This window comes from Uloborus diversus, chromosome 3 (genome assembly GCF_026930045.1).
Source record: "Uloborus diversus isolate 005 chromosome 3, Udiv.v.3.1, whole genome shotgun sequence".
NCBI lineage: Eukaryota > Metazoa > Arthropoda > Arachnida > Araneae > Uloboridae > Uloborus > Uloborus diversus.
In genome coordinates, this window is record NC_072733.1 from 185,526,952 (window position 1) to 185,546,825 (window position 19,874).

General features: G+C 31.1%; 1 protein-coding gene across 1 annotated transcript in view; it reads right to left on the bottom strand.

Moving 5' to 3' along the window:
- Positions 1–4,778: 4,778 nt before the first annotated feature.
- The window catches only part of LOC129218439 (AP-2 complex subunit alpha-2-like), an 87,117-nt gene continuing 72,021 nt past the window's right edge, over positions 4,779–19,874 (bottom strand). The window contains exon 25 of the mRNA XM_054852705.1: positions 4,779–5,326. Within this exon, the coding sequence (XP_054708680.1) occupies positions 5,249–5,326 (78 nt within the window). The 3' untranslated portion in view covers positions 4,779–5,248. The remainder of the gene's footprint in view (positions 5,327–19,874) is intronic.

Genomic DNA, 19,874 nt, shown 5'->3' on the forward strand with positions numbered 1-19,874 from the left:
CATATATCAAAGCAGTCAAAATCAATTTCTACAGTATTACAATATTGCTCTAAAGAGAAAAGTTTTTGTGATATCAAAAATGTAAAAATACATTTGACCTGAAATATCAAATGAATTTACAAGAAATATTAAAGTTGTGTGGTACTCAAAGTTTTCATTTTTAACAAAATTATCTTTAAAAAATGGACAGTTAATTATGTAGATTCTTATCAAAAGATTTCTAAACTGAAACTTCATTAAAGATCTATTTTATATTTAATGAAATGTTTGGTGTGAAAATGTTGTTTTCCAAATACTACTCTAAATTTTAATGAGATCTTATCAAACATAAGACTAGTACAAAATAAATGTAAAATTTTCAGAAACAAAATAACAATCATGCAAGATATTTTTCTTTTCTAAAAGCATGTGCCAATCATATGCAAATCAGTAAAAAGTAATATTTTTTAATTAACAGACACTAATATTAGTTTTGTAAAAAATCCTACTTTTGCACTAAGCCTAGTTAAAATCTTTGTAATATCTAAATGTACATGAATAAAGTTCATTTTCTTAACATTTCACAACATACAAAATCCTGGTTGAACATGAATATAAACGAAGTTCTTAACTGACCACACTGACTTGAAGTGTAGTTACTTTCAAATATACCAGTTACTGTGAAATTTTACAAATTCATTCCTACAAAAAGCAGCAAGTTGACTGCTAAACATTTCTAATAAAGCAATATTCAGGAAATCTTACTTCTAGGAGAACAAGACAAACCTGCCGTTGAAACGTTGTGGTTTTCCGCCAAAAAAAAAAACATTTTTCATGCATCCAGACATCTTTTTAAACTTGATTTACTATTACAAAGAAGATGAAGAGAAACTGAATTTCAAACTTAAGTTTAAGCAGTCACAGTCCATAGAAATTAAATTGTTTCAACTCAGTTGATTCATAATAGAGCAAGAATTTTTTTTTTTTGAAAGTGCATTATTGATTAAAAATTAAGTTCTCAAACGGTTGCCCAGTAAAAAATGTCTATTTTTGAAGTATTTTGTGTTTCAAATACATTCACAGCTTGCAAACTTTGGACACTACATGCATATTAAAAGAATAGGCACAACAGCTGCAATAAAACTACAATCTTGCACAATAAATGAGAAAAACTTCACAAAAAGCAGACAAACAAATGCTCAAAACTTCAGGTTAACAGGGAAAAATTCAACGACGTAAAAACATCGAGCTAATAGAATAAGCAATGTCAAGCAAATGTTATGCATTGTAACAAACGTTGAGGGGGGGGGGAATAACAGTAAGGTTTGACTTATTTGTTTGACAAAGTTCTTAAATGCTCTCTGCTTTAGCTTGTACTGAGAAACACTGATTTATCCCCATTTTTCTGAATCAAGCAACCCCCCCCCCCCCAAAAAAAAACCCCGACATATATAATGTATTGTAGATTACATAAAGTTTTAAAAATACAATTAAAGCCTAAGATCTAGTTTTTTTTTTTTGCCCTGAAATAAGCATAATGGAACCGAACTTTTTACCTGCAGTTCCGGATTTTGAAATTTCATAGAATTACAGTAGCTGAAATATTAGCATAGGACAGAAGCTTTTTCCAAGCTTATAAAATTCCATTTATTCATTGAAAAGTAAATCTTGATGTTACACATTCCAGATAAACACAGCTACCACAATATATTTTTATACATACTGCATTTAAACATATAAGTTACAAAAAAGACCATAACAATAAATAAACTAATTTTATATGAAAAGTTAAGAAACTTTGCTGCACTTGCACCCTAATGACTTAGATATTGTACACATAAACCACATCTAGGAAACTTATAACAAATACTTGGCACTGATTTAAAAATTTTTAAACAAATACTTCAGGTACTTCAGATAACTTATTTTTGCAGACAATCACAGCAACTAATATCCAAGAGAAAAGTCGGTACTGTTGAAAAATATTAAAAAGCAGGCACTTTAGATGACACTTTAATAACCATGTAAAATACAATTTTTTTTTTACTGAGGCATTTCAATTAAAACAAACATAGAATTCATGCAATGAAACATATGATTTGAGCATATTACAATGCATCAAACATATTAAAACAAATATTTTACAACTCAACAGTAACAAACATGGAACAACAGTCATTCCAAATGAAGATACTATTAATGATAATGAAAAATGCATAAATATTTTAATAGTTCATTTCTTCTCGTTATTACACACCATTCTTTAATACAAAACGTGACTAAAAATCTACCCACAGTATTTCATTTCTTTCAATATAAATTTTATGTAAGGCAAAACAGATTCTGTACAAGATCGAAACTTATTTTATAACTTGTTTATAAACATAAAATATACCACTTAAATAAATAAACATATTATATAATAATTTTCTGTACATTATTATTTGCCCATAAGGCGCAACAAAATATATTTAAAAAGATTAACTTAAAATAATTAAAAGTTCTATGTTTCTCTCTCCCAGGTGTTAACTCGTTTAAGAGTAAAATAAATATGGGGGAAAAGGTTGAACATCCTAGGACTGAAAAACAGGTGTACACCAAATAATAATTAACCCAATTTAGAATTCTTCTCTAAACAGTTGCATGGATCTTACACCAAACACAAACCAAAGTACAGATGTACGGACACAGTCCATGGATCTGTTGCTTTTTCAATCTAATTTTTTCAGATCAGTGTTGAATTGGCAGCAAACCAAGCCTAAACCGACACAATCATGGTGTAAAAACAAATGCTTCAACATCAAATAATCACACAGGTGAAAATTTTATATGCAAATAAAACTCTTCACTTCTTCCAAATCATTCAGAAATGCAAATTTTTTTAGCTCATAACAAAAAATAGTAAGTAACGAAATTTACTACATGTCATTCATCTCAAATAATTTCTTGCAACAAAGCAATGTTTTTTTTGTGGGTAAAATATGAAATATTAAAAGCACAAATCAGCCACAAAAATTTCTAAGACTTTTGTTTGAGGTCACAAAGCACACCTTTTTTAAATGTAAAAAGACTATTGCTATTTTGTGCTTTTAATGCTGATTGTTATGTTAATTTCTTGCTTGTATCAGTATCTATCAGTTATAATTATCTTTAATACATCCATTTATCCTATTTATCTTATCATTATCACAGAGAATATTGTATTTTTTGCATAACAATAATAACTGGTTTGAAATTAATGAAAAACAATATAATACTCGAATTTCAGGTAAACAATATAAAGTTATAAAACCAAATAAAACGATTATTAAAAAGCAATTCTTTTACTTGGCACCGCGGCTGTTTAATGAACTAACGGAAGATGTTAGGAATGAGAAGAACTTTAAAAAATATAAACAAGGGGTCAATGAATATATACAAAATAATGACATTCTATCAACAATTAACTTTTAGCTGATAAAATATACTGACTTGCCAACCGGGGGGGATTTTGTATTGTAATTTTTATACTATTGAATGTTTCAATGCGAGTTTTTTTTTCTGGAGTCAAACAGTCCAATAATTGTTCTGTGTAAAATTTTTACTACTTGTGTAAAATTAATTTGTAAATATTTCTGTTAATACATATTTGTGTTTGTACTCCATACTAAACCAATTAAAAAACACTGCTGACAGTGCCTTTGGCACTCTTTAGTGTGAATTTAATACTAACTCGTGTTGAACTATAGTCAAGATTTTCTTAATATTTTGTTATGAAGTTTGTAATTTATGTTTTATAATTTGTAAGTTTTTTTAACTTTACTTTTTTAAATTTTGCTTACTGTTATGTATGTGTATTTTGTTTGTTAATAAATTTTATCTTATCTTGCATAAGTTTTCCAAAATTAGAATAAGCAATTTTTAAATATAGTAAAATTTATACAATCAATCAAGAACTTCTACCACAGCAAATATTTTTGTTTCAATGAATAAAGTTATAGAAATATTTTGAATATTATTTAATTTATGAGTTACATTTCAAATTATACACTCATCTTTTTTATACTAATGACTGTTTATGTTGGAATATTATTTTTAAAATTTAAACTGCTTGAAATAGATTGTGATGCATCATAACATCACAACAATACATTACAGTGTAGAAGTTCTAACATCCTTCAGTCCTAGAACATCTACAAAACTTAATTTAAGAAGATATCACATTGTTTGAAAAAAAAACTTGACAAAACAAATAGCTATAAAAACATAAGACATTCAATTTGAATATTTTTTAAATAGAGCATTTAAAACTTTTTCTTCCTTAACAAAGAATATAGTAACAGCTATAACTTTCACAAAATTTCAAATGCAATATTCGACACATAACACAAGTTATTTAAAGAACTATAAACACAGAGATGCCAACATTCATATACAAAACAGCTTAAAATTTCAGCTTTATTCTTCAAGTTCATGCAGTCTTCAAATAGAACAAAAAATTGAAGAGGATAAGGGAATCAATGTGCCTAAAAACCAGTCATCTCCTGGGGCTTTACAAAGGGGATGAATGGTTTTCAGAATCTATTCAAATATTCTTTCGCACCAAACATATTACTACATAAGAATCAGCAATGAAAACATCATCCTCAAGTTTCATGAAAACATATTTCAAATTACAAGAACAAACCAATGTAAATTGAAATGCATGGAATATTATTCAAGACGAAAAAGAAAAAGGTTTCGATGAGAAACCTATGGCAACTATTAAGTTTTGAACAAATTGCAAGTTAAACAGTTCAAACTATACAATAATACTCATGTAAAAAACAAATATCGAATTTTAAATATTTATGTACGCTGTAAAATGTTTGTAATTAAAGCAAAATACTGTTATCTGTTTATGAAAAGCATCTACTACAAGTTACATACACGCTGGGAATGATTGTGATGGAAGAATATAAATGAAGATGCAATTTTATAGTAAAAACATTAATAAAAATTCATATTTCTAATGCATCCTGGCATCTCTGTCCAACAGTGAATACTTATTTTTCAAGTTCCCTTCAAAAATGCAAAATCTGAGACCTTATGGCCCCACAAGTTTTCACCACAGCTCAGGAATAAAATTTTGGAAACGAGCATAAGCACTCTGAGTATTTGTAGCTCCTGGCCTGAAGATAGAATTCTAAGGATCAGTTTAATTTTCTCAACCCTTAAAGCACAGTAAATTGAATATAGTGCAACAATTCTTGGTGTCTTATGTCAGAATAATTGCTGACGAAAATGCAGGTCAAAATTGATCATGCAAAAGTTCACACAATTCCTTAGATACTGAATCTTTACTAGTCCGCACTGTCAGTCGATACATCTGGAATATAAAGCAGAATTTCAGTCTATATAATCTCAAAATAGATCATTAATTACATAGTACGTGAAGCCTAAGTGAAAAAAAAAAAAAAAACAATGAAAACTAAACACATAGAACAAAATGCAAGAGATTTCTAGTTGCATTAAAATTTGAATTTGTTATGCAGTGTTCTAGTGTTAGTGTTTTTGGACAGAAACATAATGGAAAAATTAAAATGAAACAATTCTTTTCATCTTGCTTTGTTTGTGGACCTATGGGGGGGGGGGAGGAAGAGTAGATGCCTCTTCAAAAAAAGAATTGAATTCTATACATAACATAATTGAGAAAATTATGCATAAACAATACTTTTGAAATTGATAAATTAAAAAATGCATTATTTATTGTTCCTACATGTCATATTTAAATAAAATGGTATTCCAAATGCCCCCAGTAGAGAAGTGCAGCACCCCTTTTTTTTGCCATAAACTGCTTTTGGGTTATGTGCTTTTAATAGTCTATGGGCCGAGTGCAAATATCGTTCAAGTTCGTTTACCAATCTTAGGGACTACGTGAACTTGCTTGAAATCTATTATAAATGATGAACTTAGTAGAAAAATACAATGTTCACAAGCTGGAATTGTCTCATTAAGTTTTAATTAGTAATTGAAGTAGGAACTATGTTCCGTGGACTGTTAGCACTTACACAAAAACAATTGTCTCTAGATGGCGCTATTAAACACAATAGTTATAATGTAAAAATTTAATAAATAGTTTTCCAACCGAAATTTTACTGTTTTGCTCAGTTTTTCGTTGCAAAATATATTAATACGTTTTAAATTACTTACTTTCGCTTCGTAATTTTGTAACTAAAAGGAAAGAAAAAATTGTATCAATCCGCAGCTCTGAATGATCTTCATCTCAAGATTTCGTTTATTACACTAGAGCAAGCACACATAGACATTGTTAAGTACAAAAATTAGAAGGCACTTTACTTCACAAAAAAGATATTAATGAATCACCGAATAGCAATAATTGATCTACAAAATCTTAAGAACATAAACATCTCTAACAGATGCCATCGATGTTTAAAAAATATTATAAAATTAAACATTAGCAGACGATAAATTGAAAACTAAAAAGTATATTTCATATCACGATGCTTTATCTTTTCCTTTTTTAATAGTATTGCTTTTTGATTACAGACGATATTTTGAGCTCATTTTTAGCCTACTTTCTCGTCAAAGTAATATAAAATAAAAAAGGACATAAAAGGTGGTTTACTGTGCTAAGGTTAATGTATCGTAAAAATATTGCTTAGTACAAAAAATAAGTCAAAGAAATAGATAAAATAATTAAATAAATATCAAATTCAAAAGTAGGGGTTTGAGATGGGGAAAATATGTGTCTGTCGGTCGACCTATGTGCCCTCCCCCCCCCCAAAAAAAATTAACAAATCGTTCGATTCAAACAAACTTTTTTACTTCCTTTTACAAAAAAGGAAGTATTGTATTCGCAAAAAAAATTTTCCACTCAAAAATTTCCTTAATTTCCATTTTGCTCAGCCCCGAATGAATGTTGAGGTTTTTTTTTTTTTTTTCGACTCTACCTCACGTGGATAAGTGCCTAGACACACGAAATATCCATTTTGACGATTCCCAAGTTAATTACAGCGAGTTTTCTCGTGACGTCCGTAGTATGTATGTGCGTATGTGCGTATGTATGTCACATAACTCAAGAACGGTATGTCCTAGAAAGTTGAACTTTGGTACGTAGACCCCTAGTGGGGTCTAGTTGTGCACCTTCCCTTTTGGTTGCATTCGGGTGTTTCTAAAGGGGTCTTTTGCCACTTTTTTTGGAGGAAATCATTGTTAATTTCGATGTAAATTCAAGTGGTGTTATAATTTGGAGGACACTTGGCAATATATCGCCAGTCTTTTGGACGCCAAGTTTACAAATTTGGCGATTTTTTTTTAAAATCTGGTTTCTTTCGCCACTGTTGGTGATATTCAGAGAGTATTGCCAATAATGGGAAAATTACATTAAATTGGAGTAATAGGAAGTCGTTTTTTTAAAGATCTTCCCGATGACACCTCATTCCGGTATTTCATTTTTTGATTTGAATATTTTTTCGTTCAATTTTGAACAGTTCAAAGCACTTTATATTAGCGCTTGCGGGAAAAATTCAAGGCAAATATAAAATGCGAACTTAAAGACGGATTTGTTTAAGAAAAACTTTGTTGGAAAAAGCTCTTGATGAAAATATTTTTACAAAAATTTTTTTAATTAGCCATTTAAGGGCAATTTTTCCACAATTAAATTTTTTTTTAACATTAACGACAACGCGAAAAATTATTTTATGTCACCAAAAACTGAAAAAATGGAGTAGATTCTGAATACATTCTCAATTTTTGATGACGAGAAATAAAAATGAAAGTTATTAATAAATGTAGAAATATCATATCTCATAGACTTAACTTTGATGAAAGTCAGAGATTAATATGACTGAATCAAAATGGAATGAATTTAAAGCGCAAATGTTTTTACCAGGACTGCGGAGCTGAAGTGAAAAAGAACCAATTCCGAACTGTGACTCTTACCCTATCCCCTCGTTTGTGCACTAACTATCAAGCAAATATTCATTGCTGATGCTTGAATAATTTAATCCAGTGGTGAATAAACTTTTTTTTTTTTACCTGCGGGCGACAACTCACATTAATAGGAATCTCGTGGACCAGAACAAATGTCAAATTTATTTATATGATTTAAGTTTAATTACTACATGCTTATTTTATTGCATCTGTGTTTCAGAAATCAATTTATGACTACTTGACTTCAAAATTCATAACACTGAAAGAAGATTACTAGTATTTTTGGAAGGTTTTAGAATATATTTTTCGTTTTTTAACACTGAATACAACGACGGGGCACATGGGTCATCATTTGATCCGCGGGCTGTAGGTTGAGCACCACTGATTTAATCAATGCTCCCAGTTCATCAGAACATTGGATGGACTATAAATGCGGGCAGTATTGAAATACAATTTAGCACTATTTCCATTGCATCAGAAATGTTCAAAAACTAATCTCCTGTACATGCTCGAAAACTCGGTGTTCTTCGAAGAGATGTAGTACATGCAAGACGTAAAATTGTTCATGCACATAATTTTCCTCTAGTGACTGTAGCTGTATAAACTCTCAGGAGGAAAATAACTCCATACGCAAAAACAGGATAAATGAATTCAGTGTTTCCGACGATGATACTTCAGAATGAAGAGTTTGCTTCTTGAAAAAAACTATTTTCTGATGTACATACATAATGTTTTTAACGTACATGCATAATATTTTAAATGTACATGTATAATATTTTTTATGTATTTAAAATTTGTCTGCCTCTTGCTTGACAGTTTCACTCCTTTTCATGTATCTTTAATGGTCTGTAAAAAAATTATGAGACACTATTTTTTTGTGAACATTGGGTTTTTTTCATCTGTAGACATTAAGGATTCAGAAAAATATCACTTTTCGTAGTTCCCGAAGTTGGCAAACGAAACCATGTTTTTAAGCATCTTTTATGCCATCGTCCCACAGCCTATAAATAACGTTTCTTATTAATTGGTTTGAAGAGATTTTTAAAAATGTCCATTTTTGGAAGGATTCAGTTAGTTAAGAGTCAGATATAAAATAAAAAAATACTTGACACAATATTTTAAAACTACGTTCCACCTAGTTTCAAAGTACCAAAGTCATCTGACTTCACTATGCCCTTGGCTACACATGGTGTATCTAGAAGGCTTCATCAAATTTAGAGGGATGATAGTATCAATGAAGATAGCCAATAATTAGATAGGAACATATGATCAAATACGCAATGCTGATGCACTAGAACACACTAAGCATGAAACTGACGAATGCAAAAGAGGTAAAAAGTTATCACTAAGACAATTTTATACACATTTTAAATTTTAACACAGATTTAAAGCAGTTTATAGTTATGGCCTGTAACTATAATACACGAGCTGCAACAACAATGCACAGATCAACGATAGCTTGTCAAAATAACTAGTCATTGTGAGGATCGGTGTGTTGTCATTCCGACATATCTATTACAGGTTCAAGGCACAAATTTAAAGAACTGATTTCATCCCCTTTCAAAAATTAAAATGTTGTGTAAAATCATCTTTGTGTATTAAATATACGACCTCTTGCGCATCTGTCAGTTTCTGGATTTGTGTGCATGTAGTGTGGCCACACTGTGTTCGAGTCCATATGTTCCTATGTAATTGCTAGTCTAGATGGATACTATCATCCCTTTAACTTTGTAGAAGTATTTCATATAAACCTGTATACACTGCACAATAAGTATTACAGAATCAAGCTCTGACTAGAAAAACAAAGGTTGTTTGCAAAATTGAATGTATTACTTTAGTAAGTTTCCGTAATTTTTCATGCCTCTTTTCATAATCTTCAATTTCAGAATCACATGAAAAATCCAATCTTATAGAATACTTGCTGATCCAGTAGACCTCGTTCTGCCACATAAATTATTTCTAGGATTCAAAAACTCTGTAGGATAATTTACAGCTTCATCAGAATGGTAAACTGTATTAATAGATTTGTATGATACCAAGTCACAAGGTCCTATTGCGAAGCTTATAAATCGTCAACTTCCATTTTTTTGCTGCCAAATATGGCTCTTTCTGCCAGCCATGCATGATGCATGTATTGTGTGTGTACATCGCGGTCAATGAGAACATTTTCTCGAATCAACGATGGTGCTGAAATTACTGAGCAATTTTATGCTTTCAAATTTTTATAGACAGCAAATTTTCATTTGTCGATATCTGACAATGGATCCGAGAATTTGACAACAAATGGATCTTGTAGCATTTGGATGTACATTAGGGTGGAACGAAAATGACCTTAAATTTTTTTTTCAATTTTTTTGGTTTGCCGTAGGGGGGAAAAGTTGTCATTTAAGTTTTAAAAAAAGCAGAAGAAATTTCATTGCTTTACTACAACATCTTTAGGTGCCGCAACGAGCTTAAAGTTTGATAGTAACCGAAATTTCCATTTAACAGTGAACTTCCTTTTTATGCTTTCCTACTGTATATAACGGCACAAAATATGGCAGTAAATACATTTTTTAAGCATTATGTTAAAAAAAAATACTAATTACAAAATACAATTTTTAAAAAAATCATAATCTTTACTAATAATAAAGCTGAAAGTCTGTCTGGAGATCTAGATCTCTGTCTGGATCTATGTGACCCGCATAGCGCCTAGACTTTTCGGCTGATTTTCATGAAATTTGGCACAAAGTTAGTTTGTAGCATGGGGGTGTGCACCTTGAAGTGATTTTTCGAAAATTCGATTTTGTTCTTTTTCTATTCCAGTTTTAATCACATTTACCCAAGCAAAATTATAAGATGGGCGAGTAAATTACCAAGTGGTCATAACGTGGAACCGTAACATGGGTAAGCCAATTGGCGAGAAATTCTTCTTACATTATTTGTTAATATACAAGCAAACCAAATGACCTTTTAATTTTTCTACAACGGGCAAAGCCGTGCGGGTATCACTAGTATACTATAAAAGAAATTAACAATTCCATTTTTACCATTTAAAGTATTCTTAATGATTGTAAATAAATGGTTAAACCTGTATGATGTTTGTGCCTACTTCTTTGACACATTAAAGTGTTTTTTTTTTTTTTTTTTTTTTTTTTTTTTGTACCAGATAACTCTTTCTTCCATATAACTCTTGAGTCAATTTTTCGTCTCCTGCGACTGAAACATACTTTTTAAGAGCCGCTTAGTGGTTACAAGTTTCACTTTGAGGGATTCACTAGACAAATGTTTTACCAAGGGGGGGTTCGGTTATTTCATTTTCACCCCACGAGATCAAATCGATGTAATCTTTGGCAGCAAAAATTATTTGTTGAACTTTAAACTTCTTACACCGGCCTCTACTTTGTGTTCTTGCATTCAACACACGTCGTAATATAAGTTCTCCTACATTTCTACGCTCTTTGCATAACATAGCCAAATGGAGATTTATCTGTTGCACCAAAATACATATTTCTTTATATAACCCGGTCTATAATGTTCTTAAAATCATGAGAGAGATATCGTGAATGTAAGATACGTTCAAATAAATGTTTAGAGCCGTAAGCACGAGAAGGTTTTTACTTGATCTTAAACTACACAGGAGCATACGCTTTGCCCACTTGATCCGTACAAGAAATGGATCCTTTCTTGAAAATAAATGAATGAATAATGATTACTATTAATATATTTCAGTGTTATTATTTGTTTCAACAATTTTAGCGAAATGCCACGCCCATATAAAGGAAACTATACTTTACTACACTTTAAGAATGTAATGAGTCAGATTTTTGAGATTTTCAGTCGGATTTTTAGTTGCCACGTACAATCGAAATATACGGTTTGCAAATGTAAGTCATCTGGAGTGGGGAAGTTTTCCCAGGTTCCTTGAAGATAAATGATAAATCTAGTGAGCAAGTCCCACTTGATATAGTGACACACATATCCAATACATATTTGTGATCGGTACTTATGTCCTGTATGTTCTCAAAAAGAACGTTATTTTCAATAGGTAAGAAAGTAACCACAGGAAGATTAGAACAGGTTTCTAGCTGTTGACCTATTTTGTCTTTAAACTCGTTTGATTCTTTTGTTTTATCATCTAAGAATCCATTAGGCTTACATTTCTGTTGTCTCAATGAAGCTCTTGACCAAATGTTATCTATTCTGGAAACTAAAACATCATACATATTTCACTTACAGAAAGATCTTTTCCAGCCGCACTTTTTAGGCCGTGTCTAATAAAACAGGAGCATTTCATTACATCTTCGTAAGTAGGTAGAAAAACTTCATTGAAATCGCTAAAGATTCCAAAAATAGGACATTCTGACGTTTGTGTCGTCTGCACTTGTTTAGACTGAGCCATTGCAACTCACGACAATGACGTATCTTACCAACTAACGAAATTTTACGTTACTCACTAACTCAACTCGACAAAGAAATTGACACCTGATCTGAGCTTGGCCCCACTCACACAAATCACTGCTGACCAGCCCTGCCCCATTTACACATCCGCTGCTGAAATGACTCAAGCTCCAAGATGCCAGTGCATTCGGCAAAAAGTGCGTTTTTGCGAAACTTACTTCGCTTTTGCGGCACCTCAAGACATAATCCGAACAACCAAAAAAAGTTATTTTGTGACCTGTTGAGCATAAAAATTGCTTTTTGACAGCATTTGAAGCATAAAGATAAATTTGAAATTTTTTTTAAAAAAATTTAAAATTTAGCAAAAATTCCAATTTTGCAAAATTTTATGCTTTTTGCGGCACCTCAAGACGTGCTTCAATATTTTTCATATTTTTTTACATCTTGTTTGCATGCAAAGGCAACTTTTCCGCACTACGGCAAATTGAAAATCAAAAACTTTTTTTTTCGTTCCACCCTAATGTACATGTTTTAGCTGGACATTTTAAACATTACGATATAGTGGCGAGGATTTCAAGTAAACTTGAATCTCATCAGCGAATTTTGAATGTAGAATAACGGAAATGCTTGTCTGAAATCACTTGAAGAGAGTAACAGAGTGCCTCGTTACCTTTTAGATGTACACTGCATCTGGGTTATTTTGAATATTCAGTGGCAGTTTAAATGCTGAATGAGCTGTTCTGCATCCATCCAGTAAAATTACTGCAATGCCAAATGATACAACGGATAATGCGATGTCATCATTAGATCATATTTCGGCAAATATTGGCAAAATGAGAAATGTTTTGCTAGTTTCACATTGTGCATCCCCCCTCCCCCGAAAAAAATGCACCTTGACCCGCCAAAACTGCCAGATGTATAATCGGAACGTCAGTATCCAGATTTTTTTTTTTTTGACACTTTCTTTCAAAATTTGGAATCAAAAAGTACCTATAACCCTAAAGTCTCACCCTTCCATTCTTTAATCATGAATTTCCCACTTATCAAAATACCCCTGCAAAAGAGTCAAAGAGCAAAATTGAAAATCATTGCAAAAGCGTTGCTTAAATTATTCAAACACTTTATTTGTTGACAAATAGCAGATGGCAACAAATAAAATTTTTAAATATTTGAGAGTTTTTCAATGTTTTGCCAAACTGTGGCGTCACTTTGAGACTTGATAGTCAAAAAAATCGATTTTGTGAGGTCTGAGAAGTTGAGCTCTGACTCTGACAATGTTTACCTCTGTTTCGGCAAATAGGGAGGGGTACTTGGCGCTAAGTTGAGTTGAGGAACTTTCTTAGTACTTTTTTTAAAATATTCCAACTAAAATCTGAGCCCAATAACACATCTATTTTTCACTAAACTCCCCTAAAACAGGTAAACATAGTCAAGATCATAGCTCAACTAACCAGAGCTGCACTATAGAGACACACTAATTACCTCTCAGTATGATATATATACTTTACGACCTATTCTCATACCTACCAAATACATATAAAAAATTTCATGAAAACGGTCAAGCCGTTTCGGAGGGTTTAAACACAAACACCATGACATGACAGTTTTATGTATTAGATTTTTTGACTTTTTGTATTTCTTTTATTTGATGTCTAAAATACCTATATTCCCAAAATTTACTCTCCCCTATTTTCTAATTGCAAATCTCTCACTTATCAAAATATTTTCGCTAAAGAATCAAAGGGAAACTGAAAACCATTGCAAATAAAAACCTTTATAAAATTAGTTTCAAACATTTTATTTTTTAGAAATAGAAAATGGCAATAAATAAAATTTTAAATCACTGAGAGTTTCCCAAGCACCATCTAGTGGGGCCATGCTCCGATATTTGGCTGGAGCGTCGCGGAAAAAATGATTAAATGGGACTTCTCAATTACCTAGCGATATGAAATATACTTTATGTCCTATTCTACAAATACACATAAAAAATTCATGAAAATCGGTCGAGTCGTTTCGGAGGAGTTCAATAACTAACACTGTGACAGGAGATTTTTATATATTAGATTAATGCAGAAAAAAATGCATTAGTTTAGCAAAATTAGCAATATAGCATTGTACTTCCTTACAACACATTCACTATAAAATAACAAACTTATAAGCTACTATGGTATGTGCAGTATGGCAGGCACAAACTTAGGTATCCGACTTTTAGACACATGCTTGATCTCTTGCACGGTTCATAAGAATAACACACTTCTTTGGTGCTATATGACAATCTTAAGACAATTCTAAAAGGTAGGGAGTTGTTGGAGAAAATAGTGCACACTTATTGATATACTAATAAACAATGGGGATGGTGCATCCCCTGAAATATAAATATACTAATGAAGCACACTTTAATTATATTGTGGCACCACGCTAAACTAAAGAATGTGAAAAATAGTGTGTTTTGAATTCGATGTTTTCCGTAGTACTCAAAAAAGGCTACTAGTTGTAACTACTTCAAAAATAATAATTTTATTACTCTTAAAGATATGTATAAAAATTAAAAGATTGACAGTTAACTAAATGCGTCAGGAGGAGAAAAAAAAAATTTCAGTGTTTTGGTTCTCCAAAAAAATGCCAATATTCACATTAGTTAGTTCAGCATGGCGTTGATGATATCTATGAATGTATCTTAAGAAAATATATGTAATAAAGAAATTTTCTTCACTGAAGATCTGCTGTGCGAATTGCATGCAACATGCAGTGTTTCCAAGATTTAAAAAACAATTTTACAGTAAGAAATTTTTTTTCGGACATGGGGGATCTTAGGAGCGAGTCTGATACTTTGGTTTTACACCGAAAAATAAGTGAAAAAATCTTAAAACAAACCCCTAACAAAATGATTGTTTTTGATGAATTTTCTAATATTTTAAGGCGCAATATGAATCAACCTACTTGTGCCCTAAATTTTCACACTTGTGAACTCTCTAGCCCCACAGAAACATAATGGGTAATATGATGCCCCCTTCCCTTCCATAGATGCTGATATACAGGAAAGTAGGTACTTTTATTTTGAATTTATATTTAATGTTTAGTATTTTTAATTTTATTTTGGAGAATATTTTTAATCGTTCTTTTTCAAAGGGATACTTTCAAGAACATTCCATAAAATATTCTTCAAAAATTACCAAGAATTTAACACTTAGGTTTTAAATTTAAATACAAAATTTCTTAAAAATTCTTCTGAAATGGCAATGTTCAGTTATTTTTATCACATTTTAATACTAAAAAACAAACACACACATATTTATATATATATATATATATATATATATATATATAGAAACTATCATATACTGTATTTGTAACCTGGACCATTGAATCAAATTGAACTTCACTGCTCAGTTCAATAGGCGCCATAGGCAGCTCTATGATAACTGGTAGACGATAAATCTAATAGCAATATAATATTGAACAAGCATACATTTATATATGCACACTGCAAGGGTAAATTTGTAGTCGTCTCCCCCCCCCCCCCATTCCAGTACCAGAATTCCAATTGAATCTTGACTCATGATCAATTTAATCTGAAAGGGAACCTTTAATTTTCTCAGAAAAGTAGTACGAGAACGGCATTCCAGCACCAAATCACCCCTTATACACAGAGTTTGAGAAAAACCACAACAGCTTCCCGCCAGAAAAAAATTTTGGTTACTATATAATCACAGTTAGGTTTCAGAGCTGAATGGTTTTAGAGAAAGTTTCAATATGACAAGGTTGGTCCACACATTCTTTTGTGAGAAACGGCTTAAACTTTTCAATTAAAAAAAACATTTATGTACATTACAATCAGCCCCGCTTAAACGAATATCAACCGTTCGACAAGCTTTATTCGATTATACGGGGAATACAAGAAATTTATTTTAAAAGTATTTTGATGGTAATATATTCATTATTACTAAGATATATGGTAAATGATTCTTGGTTACTTAAATATACATAAATTTCGCCAAAATTGAAATACTTAATGTTATGTAAATGATTAAAAAAAATACATGTACTACATATGTAAATAGTACCAAAAACTAATATTCACTTAGTTTCATTGCTTCTTAAAGAACTCTTCCTCAATTTTATCAGTGTTTTGGTTTATTCTTGAAACCCGAGTTTAGAAATCTCAAATTCTGTCACAATTATCTGTCTGTATTCCTATTTTTTATTCCTTCCAAAACTTAACTGTATACATAAGCTTACGTCGTTCCTTTTTGCTTTCATTTTACCACACAATCAGTCCGAAGCAGAGCAAAAAATTAACAATTAACCGATTTCGGAAAAAGCCTTTCTGTATTCTCCAGCTACAACTTTGTCAAACATCAAACTCAATCTAACAATGCCATTGATAACTATCTTCCAAGAACAAGAACTAAATAGCCCTGGGATCCATTTTCTACACAGAGAGAAGCTGAGTTCCTTGAGGCATGAGACGGGAAGGACAGGACCAATCAAAGAAACATTTTAATCTCCGCTCACTGCATGAGGTTCAATTCTTCCAAATCTCCAAACACCCAACCCCCTGATGCATTTTATAGCCTGAGATAAGATTACAGATAGAAGCTAACTAGGATAACTGTTAGCCCCTCTTTTGTGCTTTGTTTTAAGCGACATTTTTCATTCAAGAGGGGAAATGGGACTTCTTCACAAGAAATAGACGAAAAATTCAACTTGAAATAAAAGTTTTGCTCAAGAAACTTTGAATATGTATGGGATTAAGCACGGCATGGATGAAAAAAATATTTCTTTAAGAGGGGAAATCTAACATTATTGCTATAGGAAATTTTTTGGTTCAACAGATTTATATTCTTATCATTGGGGTATTTGATTATTCGTTACCCAATTAAGTAGGGATGACTGTATAGCTTCAATTTAAAGATACTCAATTTAAAGATTTCCTCCAATTAATTATACATTTTACTGGTCCGGATTCGACTGCATTGAATGTCTAAGCTCCTTGATTTAACGATATCCTTGATTTAAGGACAACTTTTTCCAGCCCCTTGACCATCATTAAATTAGAGTTATATTGTATTTATTTTTTAAAGGTAGAAGTAAAAATTACAGCAGAAATAAAAGCAATCTAAAACATCTGAGAATTTTTTCGTTCAGTTTAGAACGCTTTGAAAGATTAAATATACCATAGCTATGTGCAAATAGATGGGCCTTTTTGTGTTTTCTTGCAAATCGACAAACTCCCAAATTTAATTGGTGACTTAATATGGCTGAATTCTTCATTCAACTAAAATTCAAAATACTAACTTTTTAAACTTTTTTACACCAGGTTATAAATACTATGACTAAAATGTTGGTCAGATGAAAATGAGAAAATTTTCATGGTTGAAAATCAGTTTTCTTACAACAGGGTGGCGACAGGAACTGTGAAAAAAAGTTCCCTGACTTTTCCCTGATTAAGTTCACCAAATTTCCCTGATTTACGTTACCAATAATAATGGTTTTCTTTCTTTGCTCTACTTGAAATCCATTGTATGTTTGCATAAAATGCAGTATTTTAAACGTTTAAGTTGTGCAAAGTTGTTGAACTAAAGATATATTTTTAAAAGATGCTACTTTTTTAATAAAATGATTTAAAAAAACATATCAAGTCAATTTTTCTGGGGAAAAAACCCTACGAAACAGTATATTAAATTTTTCTACATGAAAAGATTAGAGAAAATTAAAAAAAAAAAACTTTACTTCCAGAAACCACTTAGCATAAGAATTTTTAGAAACTATTAAAATTACTCTTAAAAACATGTGTATTTATGATAGAACTAAAAAGTAATTGAAATTATTTTGAATTAAGTTTTCAAACAGTATAATAATTGTTGCAATAATAATAAGTAATAGTGAAAGAATAGAAGTAATGTAGTTATTCTTATATAACTAATTGACATATTTATGCAAAACAGATGAAACCATTTGACATCCATTCATACGGAGCTCTTCTCTAATCAAGAACATAGGTTTTAATGAATGAATACAGCATTTTAACAATAAAAAATAAAGATATTTAAAGTAAAAAAAAAAAAAGCAACGTCAAAAAAGCACAAATTGCCGATTACAGCAGACACGTGTTTCACAGTTTGAGGGAACGCCTTTCTCAATGCAAAAAGTAATGAGCTTATGGACGAAAAGACATCCGACAAAAGATATTTACTTAAGCATACAAGTTAACTCTATTTCAAATGATTTTAACAGTATGAAATGAAAAAAAATATTAGATTGCTTTTGTAACAAACAACTTTGAAATGCTAGAAAAAAAAGAAAAAAAAAGCAATTAGTTAATTTCAAAATATATAAAAGAAGAATACAACTTGGTTATAAAATTAAAGAATCACTTAAGTCTGAAGAAAAGAAAACCTTTATAATCTGCGGTGATAACAAATAGTATAACTCCAAAAAACAATGTTTAGTTCAATTTTAGTAATCAAATTAAAAATGCGAAGAAGTAATAACTTTTAAGCTTTTATAGTATTAATTCAAAAACCAAAAATTTCTTCTTGAAATCGTGATTACAAACGCTAATTACTTCGAGACAATGGAATAAAGGCAAAGGAGTTAAGGCATTAATGAAGGTTTCCTCTTTACCTGTATGGTTGTTTATTTTACGTAGCATTGAAAGCGTAAAAGGAAATAAACAACCTAACAGACACAGAAGCAATCTTAGGAAATTCATCTTGTGGTTAATAAGTAAGATTCAATACTTTGACGTTGAGGAAAAAAGATGCACAAATATGCGGCAGTGTATAATCGCACCTCATTAATTTTACTTTTTTTTTGAACAGATAATTGGCGGAAAATGCGTAGAGAATTAGAGTACTTAATTTTGTAAAGCAAAAAAAAATTTTTTTTTCTTCATAAAATCAATTTTCCCTGATTTTTTGTAATTTTTCCAAAATTCCCTGATATTTCCCCGACTTTTCCCTGATTAACCTCTTTACTGTGAGAACTTCTTCGCCAAAAAAGGTCATTTTCTGCGTAAACATTTTGAAGAGAAATGTTCACTTCCCAGCAATGCATTTGGTTCCGGGACCTCCTGGGTTGCTACTCCTTTCGTTTTACAAAGGAGCTTCTGCTTGATCAATCTCGCCATTATGGGGATCCAGGGCGCGATGGTTTCTAAAGAGTGGGAGGGAACGCTGTCCCTGAGGTGCAAGGGGTAGTTTGACGATGACAGCTGGAATGTATTCATTTTGGCTTTCTCTTTTCTTAGGTTTGTTCTGAAAACCATTTTGAAATTCTCCTAGCTTCAAAAGGACTTAAGCATTTTACTACGAAATTCCGAAATATTTACTTATGTTCAAACAGACGTTATATATTTTGTAAATGCTAGTCAACTTGTTTAGTTATTGAAATTTGCTGTTCAACTTTTAAAACTGCGCAATTAAATCAATTTAATTTAAAAATTAAAAAAATAACATTTAAAAAAAGAAACAAAAATTGATGGAAGTTGAAATAACTTTCCCTTACCACAAACTTTAACATGAAGTTCTTTATATTCTATGGATAATTAGATTGCTCATTAAAACTGCGAAGCTTAGTATTTGCTACATGATTATACT